This window comes from Pseudophryne corroboree, chromosome 5, assembly GCF_028390025.1.
Source record: "Pseudophryne corroboree isolate aPseCor3 chromosome 5, aPseCor3.hap2, whole genome shotgun sequence".
NCBI lineage: Eukaryota > Metazoa > Chordata > Amphibia > Anura > Myobatrachidae > Pseudophryne > Pseudophryne corroboree.
Genome location: NC_086448.1, coordinates 665,250,104 through 665,269,350, shown reverse-complemented (window position 1 = coordinate 665,269,350; position 19,247 = coordinate 665,250,104). Strand labels below are relative to the sequence as shown.

The 19,247-nt window shown below is 39.6% G+C and overlaps 1 protein-coding gene across 4 annotated transcripts in view; it reads left to right on the top strand.

Annotated features, from left to right (window-relative positions):
* RB1CC1 (RB1 inducible coiled-coil 1) overlaps positions 1-12,502 on the top strand; it is a 397,988-nt gene extending 385,486 nt beyond the window's left edge. For all 4 annotated transcript variants that reach the window (XM_063923715.1, XM_063923717.1, XM_063923716.1 and 1 more), the window contains 2 exons: positions 9,791-9,861; positions 11,456-12,502. In XM_063923715.1, coding sequence (XP_063779785.1) covers positions 9,791-9,861; positions 11,456-11,533 — 149 coding nt within the window. In that variant the 3' untranslated portion in view covers positions 11,534-12,502. The remainder of the gene's footprint in view (positions 1-9,790; positions 9,862-11,455) is intronic.
* The last annotated feature ends 6,745 nt before the right edge of the window (positions 12,503-19,247 follow it).

The window sequence follows — 19,247 nt, the reverse complement described above, 5'->3', positions numbered from 1 at the left end:
TTTCCCTGGAGCCGGATTTTTTGACAAGTCGAAAAAATGACACGGGCATTAAATAGGTCGAATGTAGATTTGAACTGAAAACGGGCGATAACTGACGTTTTCTCGACAACTCGAAAAAATGGCACTAATTGAATAACCCCCTGAAAATCATCCACTTTGGTGTGCAACACAAAGCGCAGTAAGCAGAACAGGTACAGGAAATCCCTAGTCTATACATATAATAAAACTATAAGGGATTTTGGTGGTCATTCCGAGTTGTTCGCTCGCTAGCTGTTTTTAGCAGCATTGCAAACGCTAGGCCGCCGCCCTCTGGGAGTGTATCTTAGCTTAGCAGAATAGCAAACGAAAGATTAGCTGAACTGCTACTAAATCATTTGCTGCAGTTTCTGAGTAGCTCCAGACCTACTCCCAGATTGCGATCACCTCAGTCCGTTTAGTTCCTGGTTTGACGTCACAAACATGCCCAGCGTTCGGCCAGCCACTCCCCCGTTTCTCCAGCCACTCCTGCGTTTTTACCTGGCACGCCTGCGTTTTTTAGCACACTCCCGGAAAACGCAGAGTTGCCGCCCAGAAACACCCACTTCCTGTCAATCACACTACGATCACTCGAGCGTGGAAAAAACGTCGCTCAAGATTGTGTAAATCTACAAAGTTTTGTGTTAAATTACTTGGCGCATGCGCGCTGCGTACCATGCGCATGCGCATTTTCCACCTAATTGCTGCGTTGCGAAAAACGGCAACTCGGAATGACCACCTTTGTCTGTACATAGCAGGATTCTATGAGAAATCTACTACTAGGGACTGTTTATGAACTCTGGAGATGACACGCAAAAACTACTGGATGAATTTGTATCGCGCATTCACTATTGTAGTGCTCAGTGACCTAGAAAGAAACTGAGGTATGTATAATCTCGATGTGACATCAGGGAGAGGAGCAATAAAGGAAAAACCAGATGCTTGACACTATGTATATATATATATATATATATATATATATATATATATAGCAATGATGAAAACCGCACTCCACCAAGTCACGAAATGTAGGGTGCCAGGTCAAACAATAGTATATCCAACAGTCCACACCATGAGGCTCCAGCAAGGGTCTATGTAGTAAACCAGACCAGCACTCCTTCAACGGATGTATTTAATGCTTTAAAAGACAATGTGCAAATTGAGCATGATTGGCAATTCAGCAATAACATGTATCTCACGATTCCTCTGGGGTCTTCAGACCAAACCAGCTACAGCTCCCAACAGCCGTTTCGGACCATGCCGTCATCAGGGGAGTATCAACCTATCTGCAGCCTACCATTGCTTCTTTTATGTGCTATTCCTTCATCATAAGTGTGTACACCTGTTGCAATCATCCCCAATTCACATTCAGCAATCACCACAGGGTGTCCGTTGCCATGGGAACCCACCGCTGCCTTTTCTGCCCACGCTACAGCCCAGTGTCCTCCTCCACCTGCTGGAACGCTTGCATCCTGATTACAGATCAGGCGCCATCGGTGCCGCTGCGTCCCATGTCATCACGTCATGCGGCCTATATATATATATATATATATATATAGTGACAGAAACACTGGAATAGTGTTTGAGGGCAGGTATGTTTGTCCCAGGTTCTTGTCCTACATGTTTTAGAAAAAAGAAACTTCCAAGAAAATTTTTGTTTTGTTAGCAGCTTTTCAGTCTATTGGAAAAGCTGGATAAGGATCCTGGGAGAGAGAGAGAGGGCAAGTTCCAGCCATTGGGCCCAGTTTGGGTCTTTAGCCTCACAGAGGGCTAATCAGGGCTTTCAGCTGTGTAAGAGTGTTATAGGGCTGTTAGCCTGATCAGTGTGTGCAAACTGCATGGGGAGAAACTGCAGAATCTCTGTGAGGGAAACCTGCTTCCTTATACAAGTGAGCCATATAGTACTTACTGGAAAACTCTGTGTTTTGTTTAGAGACAGTCAGGTACATCTTGTGTATAGTTAGTGCCGGACAGGCAAGGCATTTTCTTTTGTTGTTTATTTTTTATTTTCTGCTTAATAAAACTGGTTGCGGCCAGTTGCACCACAAAACTGGACTTGTATGATCTCTCAGCTGCTGCACGCTGCTGTCTACCCCAGGAGACGGCGCCTGCCCCTACAGTGTTACAATACATATATATCATACTTGCCTACTTTTCAAAACTAGTTTCAGGGAGATTATTGGTTCACACAGAATGAAGGGTCGTGTCAAGCTCTGCCCAAAGGGCGTGTGTTGATATATATGTGTATGTGTATATGTACAAATCACACATATATATATATATATATATATATATATATAATATACGCACTCACACAATCGGATTCCTCCCAGTATCGATGTGGTAATGCCAATAATAGCTGACGTTTCCCTCTGCACTGAAGCCTGGGCTTAGAATATATGTAAATGTGTTAAAAACCCAGGAAACAGGGGTTTTACCACATTTTCCCATTAGTACATCTCACCCAGAGAGATAGACAGTGGGAAGAGTAGTGAGAAAAGAGAGAGAGGCATGGAGGAGAAAAGATGTGTGAAGGAGAGCAAAAGATGTGAGGGAGAGATTGCGAGAGGTGGGGGAGATTGAGCAAGACAAGGAGAGAGATGAATGGAGGATGTAGGGGGACAAAGAGAGTGTCTAAGGGGAGCAAAGAAAAAACAACCTGTAATAGCGCTAGTGATCCTTCAAATGGTGGGTCCAAACAAAATATGCTGGGAGCTGTGTTTTTCCTCAATGTCACCCTCTATTGTATAAAATAAAATAACCCCCATTTTAGTGCGTGTTGTAGATTAAATTAACAGTGCCCCAGAGACTCACAACACTTACAGTACCAGCTGTTGCTCAGGCTCCCACAGCTACAGGTCCACAGCGTTGTCTTCAGAGGAGGAGGAGCGGCTCGGGTCATACAGGCTGCACAGCCCATTTAACAGGGATCTCCAGCCCTCGCCTCCACTGCCGCTCACATATGCAGGCGTACAGGCACAGCTCGGCTTCTCAGAGCAGGGCCATAATCGCAGCCATAGCTGCTAATGAGTGTGAGGGGATGCGAGGTTCGGTCAAGGTTGGATGGAGGACGGGCAGCGATCAGCACATATGTCCACAGGGCTCAGAGATGTCCTCACCTCCAGAGTGTGCGGCACAGACAGGCATAGCCAGCGCCGGGAGACAGCAGGGGGACTGTCCGTGACAGCATTCATAAGGGTGATGTGGGTGCGTGTTCTAGTGTGACACTAGTCTCCACTGCATCGAGCTGCCTCTCTATGTACTGTGTGCACTGCAGGATGTCCAGCATCCTAACATCTTCCGCAGAAGCCCCGCACCTTGGCATCAAAGGACTCCACACATGTGCAGTCCTAATTTTCAGGAGAACAGTAAAAACCGGGAGGACAGGCAGGGGAAGCGGGAAGCTTAATGAAAAACCGGGAGCCTCCCACTAAATGTGGGAGGGTAGGCAAGCCTGATATATATACTGAGTCTTGATAAAAGAGCTGAAGCTCTGAAACATTGACTGCACCGGTTGTGTTTAGCCTGAGTTTTTACATTGGTATTACAGTCCTAGAGTGCCATCCACTGCACTATTTATATACAGTACTTCATTCCCGGAGTGGCACCTAGGCAATCCATCATGTTGGGGGGAGTTAATTAGATTAAATATAGGTTGAACTCGATAGACAAACTGTTTTTTTTATTAAACCTCAACCACTATATTACTAATGCCAAACACTACCTATGGTCTTTCTCTCTCTCTCTCTCTCTCTCTCTCTCTATATATATATATATATATATATATATATATATATATATTATACTATATGGCTGTCCTTCTGGAAGGTTCTCCTCTCTCTACAGAGGAATGCTGCATAACTGACAGAGTGACCATTGGGTTCTTGGTCACCTCCCTTATTAGGACCCTCTTCCCCCTGATCGCTCAGTTTAGACAGCCTGCCATCTCTAGGAAGAGTCCTGGTAGTTCCGAACCTCTTCCATTTACGGATGATGGAGGCCACTGTGCTCATTGGGACCTTCAAAGCAGCAAATATTTTTCGGTTACCCTTCACCAGAATTGTGCCTCGAGACAATCCTGTCTTGGAGGTCTACAGACAATTCCTTTGACTTCATGCTTGGTTTGTGCTCAGACATGCACTGTCAAGTGTGGGACCTTATATAGACAGGTGTGTGCCTTTCCAAATCATGTCCAATCAACTGAATTTACCACAGGTGGACTCCAATTAAGCTGCAGGAACATCTTAAGGATAATCAGTGGAAACAAGATGACGGCTATGAATACTTATGTACGTGTGATTTCTTAGTTTTTTGTTTTTAATAAATTTGCAGAAATCTCAAAAAAAAAACTTCTCACGTCAATATGGGGTATTGTGTGTAGAATTTTGAGGGAAAACATGAGTTTATTCCATTCTGGAATAAGGCTGTAACATAACAAAATGTGGAAAAAGTGAAGCGCTGTGAGTACTTTTCGGATGCACTGTGTGTGTGTGTGTGTGTGTGTGTGTGTGTGTGTGTGTGTGCATATATATATGTATATATATATATACACATATTAGTAGAACTTACGGGGCACTCATCAGACTCAGATCAAACCATTTAAAGCTGTGTCGATTTATTCACCCATGCGGCCAACATGTTTCGGGGATGCTCCCCGTCCTCAGGGCCAAACAAAAGTGAAACACATAACACCAATACAGCATATATACCTGACATAAGTGGACATAAATGGCTAATTTTTCTCACCTGCTCAACGCCGCGAATGCACGCCAGCCAACAGCGCCTGCTTCTGCGCCGCGATCCTGTGACCTCAGTTATATATATGCTGTATTGGTGTTACGTGTTTCACTTTCGTCTGGTCCTGAGGACTGGGAGCATCTCCGAAACATGTCGACCGCATGACTGAATAAATTGACACAGCTTTAAATGGTTTGATCTGAGTCTGATGAGTGCCGCCGTAAGTTCTACTATTACATAGTGATTTTCCATCACCTGGCGGGCACCACAGCAATCTACACACAGGCACAGGGAGTGCCGGGCTCACTTGGACTTTAGATAGATAGATATATAGATAGACAAATATTGCACATCCTGAAAAACGCTCAGAACTGCAGGCGTAGACCTCAGGGCCAGTTGCTTCTCCCATGGGCCGCTTTACATGGCTTGCTCACGAGTTAGTATCCCCTTGCATCTTTTTGCGTTAATCCCTGAAGGAAAAACTACAAATATTGTTTTGAGAAAATTTGTGTACAATATAAAATATAGTGTAAAACCTTAGTAATAAATACAGCCGTGAAATAAGTGAAGAATAACACCAAAGTCCCAGTATTTAACAATAGGATATTCAGTAAGGATTCAATACTCTTATTTCCAGAAGTGTTATGTAGTGCCTTTACATAAAAATGGTTGGCTTCTCTCCCAATCGGATTAATTCATAAACTACAGTAAAGATGGATCATAGAATGAAACATAAAAAGGACATCTTGTGCAACGATGCATGTAAAAATAAACAATGTATTTACTTTCCTGCTCTTAAGGGGGGGTACACATGGAGTGATCCGTGCTTAAATTCTAAGCAATCTGACTAGATTGCTTAGAAATGAAGCACCGATCACTCCGTGTGTATGCCTCACAGCGATAGCAATGCGCGGCCTCACATGTCGCTATCACTGACTCTAGATTTGGCATGCATGCATGCCAAATCTAGTTACTGTACATCGCTCACCTCCCGCTGGGTGAGGTGAGCGTACCCCCTCGCTCCCTTCGCTCAGCACACATTGCGCTGTGTGTAGGAGCGAGGGAGATGTGTGCTGAGTGTCTGTGCTAGAATGCTCAGCACACATCTCTGCGAGAAATCTCCCTGTGTGTAATCCCCTTAATAGACACAAAGGGTGGTTTCTTGTTAAACCAAATCCCCTGATAAGTAACTATTTGTTCTGCGATAGCCGGTAAGAAAACACACAGGTCTGCAGCTTTTCGTGGACCCTATGTGTTTTCGCGCAAATAGGGGTAACTTGCTGGACGAAGAAACGGGCTAGAATTGGATAGCCCAAATTGACTATAGGGCTTTTATTGCGATAAAAGGCGGTTGTTGTTTTTTTGTGCACCAAATTACTGCAGCTTATAGGATACCCCAAAAGATAAAATGGCATATCTCATAAAAAGGTGTGGTTTGGTCTCCTACTAAAATTCTAACATTATGGAGCACAGTCAAATCAACGCTTGGTTCAGACCCGGGCTTCACCACTCTGTACAGTCACTCCTTTATGAGGTTAACTTCTGGTTGTTCCAATCCTGGGCTCCACTTATCGTCTGGATACGTTTTCAATAGAAGATATTGTTTTCAATAGACAAGTAACTGGTTTTGAAGCCAGGTTTGTACAGTATTTATCCTAAGTCCAGCCAATAAAAATGTCAGCTTAAAACACATGCTTACACAATATAATTATGGGTATTTGTTTCTGTTTCATGCAAAAACATGATTCATCTCATCTTTTCTAAAGATATATAAATTAGACCAATATTTATAACCAATTAACATTACCATTAATATGGAAACTAAAAGGTAAAAATACCCAGTACAGTAGGTTAATATTGATAAGTTCTGTCATTAGAATAGTGGAGTAGCTAGGAGCTGAGAGTCTGTCTGGGTTCAGGAGCTAAAGATAACCCGGCACAGGTACATTGCCCACATGATACTGTGCTATACATGAGTATAGTTGTAACGTAAACATAAGTTATTAGTATGATGCTGCAAATAGAAATAGCTACTGGTTGGTTTATTTTGCAAACTAAGAATATTTTTTTAGTGTTTAGCTGGATGTTCCAACACTGATATATTAAATGATGATCCTCTGTCAATTTCAATGTCCGAATTTGCTAATGGGAACATGTAAACTATTTCAGCCTAGCACACACTAATACCACTTTTACACAGCCTGAGGCGGGAGCCTGACATGGGAGCTCCCAGGGTGCGACGCGCCTTTCACACCGCAGTCAGCGGGTTGCTGACGTCAGTGGTGACGCGGCAGGGGCGGTGCTTGGAGATCACATGATCTCCAAGTGCCGCCCGTACACAGAGAGTGAACGGGAGCCAGGTCGATGTGACACACACCGTTCACACCGCACAGAGCAGGGTTGAAATACCGGGTCATTCGAACCGGTATTTCAACCCCGGCACCCTTTCACACCACACATGAACAAGAGTTATGCGCGTTCATGTGCCAGAAATGTATGTTCAGAGATGATGGTGTGAAAGGGGTGTAAGATTGACCTGGACACTTTTGTGAATTAGGCAGTGGCACTGCTACAGTAGATAGTGGTCTGTGATTAATACTTTGCGCATCCTTTAGAAACAGAAATAAATTCAGTCATTTGTAAGGAAAAACAGTGAACAAAAGAAATCTTTGTTTCCTTTCTCACGGCTCTTCATGGTGTGATTTACACTTCTATATTTGTTTCTGCTCATAAACTGGAACTGTCCAGAATATTTTAAATTCAAATGGGTTCATCTCACAAGATCAAATGCTGGTATTGAAATTAAAAAGTGTGGTCTGTTGTTAATGTGCAAAACTCCTTAACCTTTGAAGACTGCTGATTATGAGTCAGGCAGTCTCACAGTTCAAGCATCCAGAGGCATAAACCACTGCAAGATAACTATAGATATAGTAGCAATTTGTTAAAGTTGATGATAAATGATAAAACTTGATTGTCTTGGGAGGATAGAGCAAATGTCAGCTGACGGTGCCGTATGGGCAGTTGCCTAAGGGCCCCATGATCCTAGGGGCCCGGAGCATTTTATCCAATAAACCCCTGCCCCCAGTTGCTTGCAGCCATGGGCTGTAATACCCAAACTCCCCTCTTAACTGCTAGCCATGGGTGGTATTGCCCAAACAAACCGTAGCCTGCAGCCACCGGCAGTAATGCCTGAACACCACCTCTGCTCCTAGCATGTAGTCGCAGGTGGTAATGCGCAAACCCCATAGTAGCATGCAGTCGCAGGCGGGCTATGGCAGGTAAGGGAATCATGTAGCTTCAAAATGTCAGATTAATGATTAAATGAAGAATCACTTTTGATGGTGGGCAGGTATTTTGTTGATCTTCACTTATGTCTAGTACAAAGTATATACTGGTCATGGTTTTATATTATATCTCTATGCACAGACTAAAGCTGGCCATACACCTAAAGAGTATTGTCCGATCTGGCTGGTTGGAACGAATATCTGGTAATGGATGGGAGCAAATGACAATTGACAATTTGGTCCGAAATGCCGGAAAACTGACAATAAGGGTCGTTCAGACAAATTGGTCAAATCAAATGGATTTAACCAATTTGTCTGATTGACCATTTTTGTCTGTTTTTCAGTGTTTGGGAGCAAATGGTCAATTGTCATTTGCTCCCATCCATTACCAGATTTTCGTTCAAACCAACCAGATTGGACAATAAATCTTTAAATGTATGGCCAGCTTTAGTCAGTTCGGGGATTTGTGATTGCCTCCCCTTTGCCTAGTTTCTGTCAGTTTGAAAGATATTATCACAACCCCATTGATGGCAGAATGTTTGAAGAGTTAGTATTGCAGAACGCATGTGTCTGTTCTGTCTCTGTAAATTGAAAAATCACTTTTTTGTTTTCTGTCCGATTTCTCTGAAGTTTAGAACAAACTTTTTATTTAATATACTTGGCTATGGTTTAATAGATTTTTCACAACATTATGGTCTCTCAACTGATTGCCCAAGTTTTCCTTTCTGTGCTGCAGTGTGTTTAAATGTTGGATTTCTTTCCATGCATTTATGATATTACGAAGGTGTTCAGTGCAAGCTGCGATGTTAATCACGTAATACACCAGGCTCTGTCAAACAGTGCTCCTCTGATGAGGCAGCAATACGACCCTTGCAGAAAAGATGGATGCTTTGTTGATATTCTGAGGACATAGTATTAGCTATGCATAGTTGGTGGCCAGTTCTCAAACACTTTAACTGATTTGAAGCTAATATTTAGAATATAAATACACACGTATTTATTGTAGGACATTAAACTTCACCGTTTATGTCTAAACTGAAGTAAAATAAATAACATTAAGCAGCAGGGGCTATCTCAGGCAAGTGTTAAATTAACCCTAAAGGTTTTTAGAATATAGATTGATTTTTATTTGAAAGATCTTAACACCCTGTGAGCTTTCATGGACTTTTGTTGTGTCTTACCTTAACCTTATACAGTAAAATGAGGAAAAGTTACAGATTAGTTTTTTTGTACTGTAAACAAAAAAATATACCTATTAACATCTGCATTTCTGTCATGTATGCAAACATTTGTGTTTATTTGTGGATTTTCTAAAGTGTCATTTTTATTTAGGTAATAGATTTTACTGTACTAGGGGCCTAATTCAGACCTGATCGCAGCAGCAAACAAAATCTCTAATACCATGTGCAGTGCAGGTGGGGCAGTTATAACATGTGCAGAGAGAGTTAGATTTGGGCGGGGTGTGTTCAAACTGAAATCTAAATTGCAGTGTAAAAATAAAGCTGCCAGTATTTACCCTGCACAGAAACAAAATAACCCACCCAAATCTAACTCTCTCTGCACATGTTATATCTGCCCCTCCCCTGCACTGCACATGTTTTTTCCCATTAGAGAAAGATTTGTTGCTGCGATCAGGTCTGAATTAGGCATTAGATCCCATTTGGGATGACAAATCTTCTTGTAGAGAATGATTGAAAAAAAAAACTAGTTAATGTTAACCACTTTTTGCATAATTTCCCCTTTTGTTTTTGTAGCTTCTGGTTCTTCTAGAAGACCCTGGGTTCTTGGAAAAGTGATGGAAAAAGAATATTGTCAAGCTAAAAAGGTAAACAAAATACACACCTAGTGTTGTAATTTCTATTCTTCTTGGTCCATGCAGGTACAGATGTAGCCATGCTCATCCAGCCTACGGCACAGGCACACGCGCCATGCCGAAGCGCGGATGCAACTAAGTGCGCCAAGCTGTGGCTTAATACACCGCCCATATATTCCTATGGATGCGCATAATTAGACGCATGTGCGTGTCTTAATCATGCGCACACTTGCCACACCTGGATTGCCGCTAATACGGCAAGATGCAAGCTAGATGAGCGTGGCTACATCTACAGTACATCTTTATAGGCTGTAACATACATTACCAAGCACCCCAGTGAGAAACTAAACGTATGACCAATCGTTCAGTGACTCAGTACCCAATTAATAGACGTATGCTATTTTCACCGACTCTGCCAGTTCTGTGATCCGCTGCTCTGTGTGAAGATGCAGCATCAAATCAATTGCGTGATCATCAGACATCTGAGTAGCACTCATGTTACTCAGAATTCGGGGCCAGTGAAGCTGCGTCCATTGGTGCATCCACTCGCTTCAGCACGCATCAGAAAATAGGGCCAGCGCTTTCTGGAACACTCTTCGTCGCCACCCCCAAATGCAAGCAGCATGTCAATCATTCTGCGGCTTTTGAGGCACTGCGTGCAACGTCACAGGACCAGATGTGCACATGTGCAGTGAGGCTACTGTACATGCGCAGAACTGAAAGCATCAGACATAAATATCGAATTTACAGAAATCTTAATCATGCCCTCTTTCTTTTACATTATGTACACTGTTCTAGTCATATATTATATGGTCTCCATTAACACACTCTGATTTGAATAGAGCACAGGTTCTCAAACTCGGTCCTCAGGACCCCACACAGTGCATGTTTTGCAGGTCTCCCCACAGAATCACAATTGAAATAATGAGCTCCACATGTGGACCTTTAAAAATGTGTCAGTGAGTAATTACTACACCTGTGCACCTACTGGGTTACCTACAAAACATGTACTGTGTGGGGTCCTGAGGACCGAGTTTGAGAACCTCTGGAATAGAGAAACAAGAGGACTTTATAGCCAATAAGTAAGTAATGCCGGGTTGGCCGTATCGGCCGTCGGGCACCTCATCAGAATCGTCAAATGTGTAGGGGCCATTACAGAAACCAAAAATATTTATTTGATGGGTTTTTTTTTATCATAAAATTACAGAAAAAACATGCATATATGCATGGATTAATACAAGTCCAATTATCCAGATAAATGGATTATCGCAACTACCCTTGATCCTAATGAGTTTGGATAGTCTGGTTCCCCCCTGGAATATTGAAATATAAAAAACTTGATTTATAAAATTTACAAATTGCAGTCTGATCATTGTTGTAATCATGTACGTAACACCATTCATATGTCATATAGTTATTCTGACTATAGTTTTATGCAGTGGTTATAAAGAATTATATTTCACTAAATTCCAATTTTATTCACATAATATATGTGTATAATACATTTACAAACCGTCAGTGTAGTTCCCTTAATGTATGCTAAATGTCTGTTTTTTAATGCAAGTTAAACTTGAAAATTACTCCTGTGTTTCTTATATTTCTGTAGGCTCAAAACCGGTTTAAGGTTCCGCTGGGTACAAAATTTTATCGCGTGAAAGCAGTGCCATGGAACAAGAAAGTCTAAACTGCCCACTAACCCTACTGTCACACGTTATGCCTCGGCTTGTTCTCACCATACCATTCATAGCCCAAACAAGTGGCTGTATGATTACATTTTTTAAAGGTTATGTTCTAGAATTAAAAATCAGATCCGATGATTCTGCATATCTGCCCCAGTTTTTTTGTTGTTTTGCTTTTTATAAACTACTTAGAAATGTGGACCAAGACAAGTTCATTCTTTCAAAGTGTATATTATATGCATCATGTGCGTTTTTTTTTCTTTTGTTTAACCATACTTTATGCCTGTTAAATATAAATTAGCTTGTACTTAGGTGTTTAATGTTAGTTACCAGCATTTGTCTCCTTGTGAATCACATTTATCTAAAGTACTGGCACTCTTCAGCTCGTCCTTTATAATCTGTATAGATTCGTCAGCGAAAGGGAGTGTGTATGGCATGCAGATAATCACCGTTTTCTTTAGTATGAGTTTGAAAAAAGTATGATATCTATTGGAATTTGTATATTTACTTAAATATGGCTTGTTAAATATTAATAGGAAAAAATAAATACAGAAAAAATATATATAATTATACTGGCTGGTCACTGCAGCTTCCCAATGCACTTTTGACTGATTTATTTAGAACATAAACCGTGCTGACGCAACCCCAGCCATATGGAAATCTTTTATGTTAAATAAATCATATTGATAAAATTGTATTTTATGGTTGAGTTTCAGGCAAACAAATTTCATTGTACATTAACCATATTTAAGTAACAAATTATTGTATTGCAAATACATGTAGAGTTTTAAAACAATAAAGATTTAAAACTGTAAATGTTTGAAAATTGGTCTTTTAAAAAAACATGTACACTGTATATATAATAAACACGTTATTATAGTGCATTATTTTATTCATGCATCTAAGTTATGTGAAATGTTATGCTCTAGTAATGTTTTCCAATAAAACCAGGGGAAACTTGTGACTTTTCTTTTGCTACTTGCAAGTTTATTTTACAAATAATTTCCGTTATGAAATTAATTAATGGAGTGTTTTATGGGATGTGTTATGTAAATTTTATGGGTAAAACATTTAGTATGAGGGCCATACAAAAGTAAACTATAGATATAGCTGAAATATTATATGTAGTGGATTCTGATCTATTTTTACACACTTTCTCTGACATTACTATAAGCATGATAAATGCAAGCGGAGACCAGCAAATGGATATTTTTCTTTGTTTTCTTTTTTAAAATGGATTCCACCACCAGTGAGTAAGGATTGGTTACGGTTCAAAAGATCTACAGTTAGAAGGTCTACAATCATTAGGTCGACACCAAATGGTAGACAGTGAAAAGGTTGACATGGTCATTAGGTTGACACAGGAAAAGGTCGACAGATACAAAAGTTCAACATATGGAAAATTGTCAACACAGAAAAAGGTTGACTCAGCATTTTTTGTGTTGTTTTTGCCGTCTCAGCATGTGGACCCCCAATTAGTGCACCACATCCCCTCACGTGGTTCGCTTCACTCGGCATGCTTTGGGCAAGGTGCCTTGCTTCACTACCGCTGCGCTCAGAACAGGTTACTATTACCAATCGTAGTTTAAGTGTATGGTAAAGTATGAAAAAAACAAACTCACGTCAACCATATGCTGCGTCAACCATTGGTTTGTTGACCTTTTGTACCTGTTGACCATAAGCACTGTCGACCATTTGGTGTCGACCTATTGACTGTCTAACTAGACATTGTAGATCTATAGACTGCATACAGCAGGCATGTCCAAACTGCGGCCCTCCAGCTGTTGAGAAACTACACATCCCAGCATGCCCTGACACAGCCTTAGCATTCTCTGACAGCAAAACTGTGTCAGGGCATGCTGGGATGTGTAGTTTCACAACAGCTGGAGGGCCGCAGTTTGGACATGCAGTTTGGTTCTGCAGCGATTATTAACACTCTGTTTTGCAGTGGATATTTTTTATTAAAATATCCCCGCTATGTACGTACGCATAGTGTCAGTCTCCGCAATTTGGGCCAGCAACAGACGGAGGCTGCGGGAGAAGGATCGAAAGATCTCTATTTTGCTATTATGCCTCCATAGGCTTAAAGCAGTTTAAACCATCTGAAGTTTGTGTAAACTAACGTGGCCATTCTCTGAAAAGCTTTGTTTTTCAGATTTTAGTACATACTGTAGGGGTTCGATCATATTCATAATAATGGGGATGGGGACTGTGACCTGTAGTGCTAATTAGCATTCTGCAGGAGATTTTCTGTGAAAACTCCTGCATTATGCTATTAGTACAATAGCCACAAGTCATAACATTATACAGAAACTTCAGTTTTTACATGGGTTTGGGTCGTTGATAGACACAACTTAGATTGATAGTCATTAGGTCGACCATGGAATGTTGACATGCATTAGGTCGACAGGGACAATAGGTTGACATAGTCATTAGGTCGACAGGAGGTTTTTGACTGTTTTTAGTGTCGTTTTCTCCGTAAAGTGACGGGGAACCCCAATTAGTGCACCGTGTCCCCTCGCATGGCTTGCTTCGCTTGCCATGCTTCGGGCAAGGTGCCTCGCTCCACTACTGCGTCTCTCGGCACAGATTACCGTTCCAATCTTAGTCCACGTGGATCGATAAGTATGAAAAAATCCCAAAAATGAAAAAAAAAGTGAAAAACTCATGTCGACCTTTTGACCTATCGACCTAGTACATGTCGACCTAATGAGTGTGTGACCTTCAGTGGTCGACCTGAGTTGTGTCGACTATAGCCCAGTGCAATAGCCACAAATCATAACATTATACAGAAACTTCAGTTTCTACACTATTAGTACATAGCCACAAATCATAACATTATACAGAAACTTCAGTTTCTATACTATTACAGGTTGAGTATCCCATATCCAAATGTTCTGAAATACGGAATATTCCGAAATACAGACTTTTTTGAGTGAGATAGTGAAACCTTTGTTTTTTGATGGCTCAATGTCCACAAACTTTGTATAATAGACAAAGTTATTAAAAATATTGTATTAAATGACCTCCAGGCAGTGTGTATAAGGTGTATATGAAACATTAATGAATTGTGTGAATGTAGACACACTTTGTTTAATGCACAAAGTTATAAAAAATATTGTCTAAAATGACATTCAGGCTGTGTGTATAAGGTGTATATGAAACATAAATGCATTCTGTGCTTAGACTTAGGTCCTATCGCCATGATATCTCATTATGGTATGCAATTATTCCAAAATACGGAAAAATCTGATATCCAAAATACCTCTGGTCCCAAGCATTTTGGATAAGGGATACTCTACCTGTAGTACATAGCCACAAATCATAACATTATGCAGAAACTTCAGTTTCTACACTATTAGTACATAGCCACAAATCATAACATATAGAAACTTCAGTTTCTACACTAATAGTACATAGCCACAAATCATAACATTATATAGAAACTTCAGTTTCCACACTATTAGTACAATAGCCACAAATCATAACATTATACAGAAACTTCAGATTCTACACTATTAGTACATATCCACAAATTATAACATTATACAGAAACATTAGTTTCTACATAATTTTATGGAAAAAAGCTTGTTAAATAGACCCCTAAGACTTTAATGATTGTTCTTTTTCGACCAGCATCTATATAATCTATTTAAGAGACTACGTGAAAAACTACAAATACAGATAAAGAATAAGCTACACCTTGTTTTTCTTTATGTTGAGATTATTTATGCAAAACCTATCTAATAGACTGCAAATGAATAAATTCCACCATCAGTATAAAAAGCGATGCTTCTCTGTAAGGGAAGTCATACTATGGAATTCTTTACCATTGTAGGCTGGGAAAGCCAATTTATTATAAGTGGATTGGGTGCCTTTCAAACAATGACTGGTACACCCAGCTATAATTATTGGACTGCGTTATCGGCGTGAAAGATCCTCAGAATGAATTACAGATGTGTCCTCAAACATCCAGCCTCAATATGCCATGCAGTGCAAGAAGCCTTAACGTGAGTGAACTGACACTTGTACAGTATATTGTGTGTGACTGAGTCTGTATACGAAGCAGAACAGAACTTGTATTGGTAAAAAGCTGTACAGATTTAGAGACTCAGTCACACACAAATATCATCAAGTGTCATATTAAGTTTATCAGTACAGTCTCCTCATGCATCCTAGTCACATTACGTTGTGACGAAGATGCATTTTCAGCAAAGAAGATGCCAGACGCAAGAAGATTCTCACGCGTCCTGGTGTGCCAACAGGTTCTGTTTGGCATGACTGCAGCAAAGATGTATAAGGACACATCTGTATTTGTAGGCTCAGAACAGAACTGTTTTTGTGTCGCATTTCTTTTGTTATTTGTCAAAAATGTATGTTTTATGAGAACTGAGCAGAGGGCAGCAACCTATTGTTGCCAGTTAAAATCTAGATAAGTTCAATGTGCCAGTTACAGATTTATTTAATATATGACAAGCTATTAATAATAAAGGTACAAACATAATACATTATTAGGTATTGAGAATATATAACATTTCAAGACGCAACTATAAAGTGGGGGAAGCAGTAAGAACAGTAGGATTAAATTGGTGGTGGCAGCCAGCAAGACGAATACCGTTCTCATAGGTAACTGAGTTGGTTTAGACTAATTGGTATTGTGTGTTGTCTGTATCTGAATAAGTTCTTCTATTAATAATTCTAACCTCCGACATACCATTTAAAACTGTGCCACATCTAGCACACCTGCCAGGGGTTGCTGGCCCCTATACTGGAGCTTACTATGCTGAAAAATTGGAAAAAATAAGTGTGACCGTGTACCATCCATAATGGAAATATATCTTGGAGGGTGGTCAAAAGTACTGTATGTTAAAAGGGAATGTAAAACAAAAGATGCATAAAAATATTTGTCATGTTGCAGCCCTAGGGATTGGATAGAATCTCTGTGTGGATGGCTGTTGAGGTTAAACTAGGTTAGGATGTATCAGGAACTCACTTGGACGCAACAATCCAATACGTTAAGACCTGTTTGATGCTAATATCCATGGAACCTGACAAGGAAGTATGGACTTTCCTGCTGACAGCCCTCCGATTGTTAATACCAGATATGAACGACAATGGTAACAGGAGCAAGAGATCTGCATACTGTATCTGAAACATGGAACAATAGCCAAACAGAGTGCAAGTAGCATGACTGACAGAGACAGAATGTCTGGCATGGATTAGCTGCACTATGCTGATTCAAATAGCCATCTAAATGAATGGGGAGGTGGACTATTTTTATAGCAAGGTCACAGGACTACAGTATGCCCACAAAGGGACATGGTTGCGTGTAGGAGCAGAAGAAATTTGTGGCACCCATGAAGGACTTGCCTAGTATTGGGCAGACTTCACACCAGACCCAGTAAGTGCATTAGAAGGTCTGATGCATGATAGTGAGTTAAACAATCAGTTCACATCTACCCTGAAAGTATATTCTACTTTTGGCCAGTTGAAGGCACAATCTCTAGCTATGCCCTTATTGTTTGTTTCATACTGTATGTACAATACACCTAGATATGAATAAGCCAGATATAAATACTAAACATTGTTATTTTTTTTCCTATTCTCATCAAGCAAAATTGCTTCTGCTTTGTAACTTTTTAGCAAAGAAATAAATCAAAAATTCCAACAAAGTAAAAAAATGTACACTGTATGGGGCTGGTTCAGAGTTGGGAGTAACTTGTAAAATGTGCTGAGAGCTTTAGGTTTGTCCTAGCTCAAATCTAAATTGCACTGTAAAAATAAAGCTATCCATCATTTGTTGGCTACATGCAGAATTAGCCAATATTTACCCTGCATGCAAAAAAATAAATTCATGTATTTGCACCCCTTACATTGCATCCAGGTGCAAGTTTACTGTTTGTTTGTTTGTTTTTTACCACTATATATGTACTTTATTGCAACATTAATCATGAGACCTGAAATTTTTGAAACGTTCTTGATCACCAAATATGTCCAGGAAAATCTTTAATTGAATAATGGGTAATCTATAACCAAAATTTCTTCTTGTTTGGAAATTCAGCATAGTGTTACTAGGTCGGAAAATTTCAAACCCGATTTCACTATAGGCTATTAGGGATGCGGTTATGTGACCGGCGGTCAGGAGACCACCGGTCACAATACCGACGCCGGGATCCCGAACACTCGATAGCCCGCCGGTCACCATGACGACCAACAGGGACTATTTCCACTCGTGGGTGTGACCGGCGCTCTCGCGACCACCGGTCACACAAACCCAGCCCGGCTATTATAGTTAGCAATTTGTTGTTAATGTGCTGTTGTAGTTATTCCATCTAACTACCATTCAGAAGCAACATCTTGACAAACCGTTCCATCTAGTGTCTCCTTTAAGACATTGGATGATATACTGAAATATGTTAGAATACTAATGTAGCAAAGGAAAGCTAACATACATTATTTTCCAGTCTATAGTTTAACACCCTATATAATAAAAGGCTAACACTGCTCCTCATCTCTATGGGGGAAATGCAAATGTTTTACTCTCCAGCAGCCACTAGATGGCGCCCGATGGAGCAATTCAATTGTTGCTGTTATGTTCCGTTATTTTGTCGGGCTGGTATATAGTTACGTATAAAACAGCCTACCTTTTGAATTAAAATTTTTAAGAAAAAAGTATAACTTTTATTTTTTAGGCTTTACATAATGTAAACAAATGTAATGTACAATGTTAATGAATTAGTAGTTCATCTAAATTAGATGAAATTTGAAAATTGTTCCTCTCAAAAATAAAATTATTTGGATTAAGTGAAAACACCATAGAGAATTTAAGATAACATAAACCAGTTAAAGAGAGAATCAAACTGCACCTTACCTGATCAGTAAATTGATGTGTATACTGTATGTTAACTTGCTTGAAACTGCTCTTACTTATTTATAATAATAATAATAAAATAATAATAAATAAAATTATAATAAAAAATATATGGGAACAAAAGACAAATATTGGCACTTAAAAGTTTTGTTAGCTGAAATTAAAAATTATTATAAACCGTGGAAATGCTAATGCTTTGTTTTCTGTAATTGATTATTTAGTAAACCAACCCCCAGCTGTCCTATCAGAGTTTTCCTCCATTGCTAAATGTGAGGAATTTGCTGCTTTGTTAATAGTAATGCTAATATAAAGTCTCAGATTGATTGTAGGAAATGAGTTAAGGATTCATTTGAAGTGTCTTCAATTAGTAAATGTACAGTATCAATTAGAGTAGAATAGCTCAATTATTCTAAATAGTTTTGACAATTAAAGAGAAAAAGATTTCAACTTTTAAGGTCATCCGCTTGTCCTTTAGATCCATTTCCTAGAACATTTTTAAGACTCTTTAAAAGCTTTGAAAATTGTTTTGTTGATACAGTAGTTATCAATACTTAGGAAATTTTTTACGTTTTACAATTTTCAATATTCATTTTATATGATTATAATTGTTTTTTTATACAGTATATAAAAACATTGTGAATACAGAAAAACTAGAAAAGGAAATACAAATACATATTAAAAACAAAACAGGTATAAGAAACTAGTTATAAATATTCTTTTAGCATTCTAACTAAAAGGTACATTGTTTTAAGCTAGTTATGGACTTATAACAGTTTTGGATTGAGAATTTATCGTAGATCAGATTCAGATTTAGTAATACATGAATCACATATTAAAAGAAAACACGC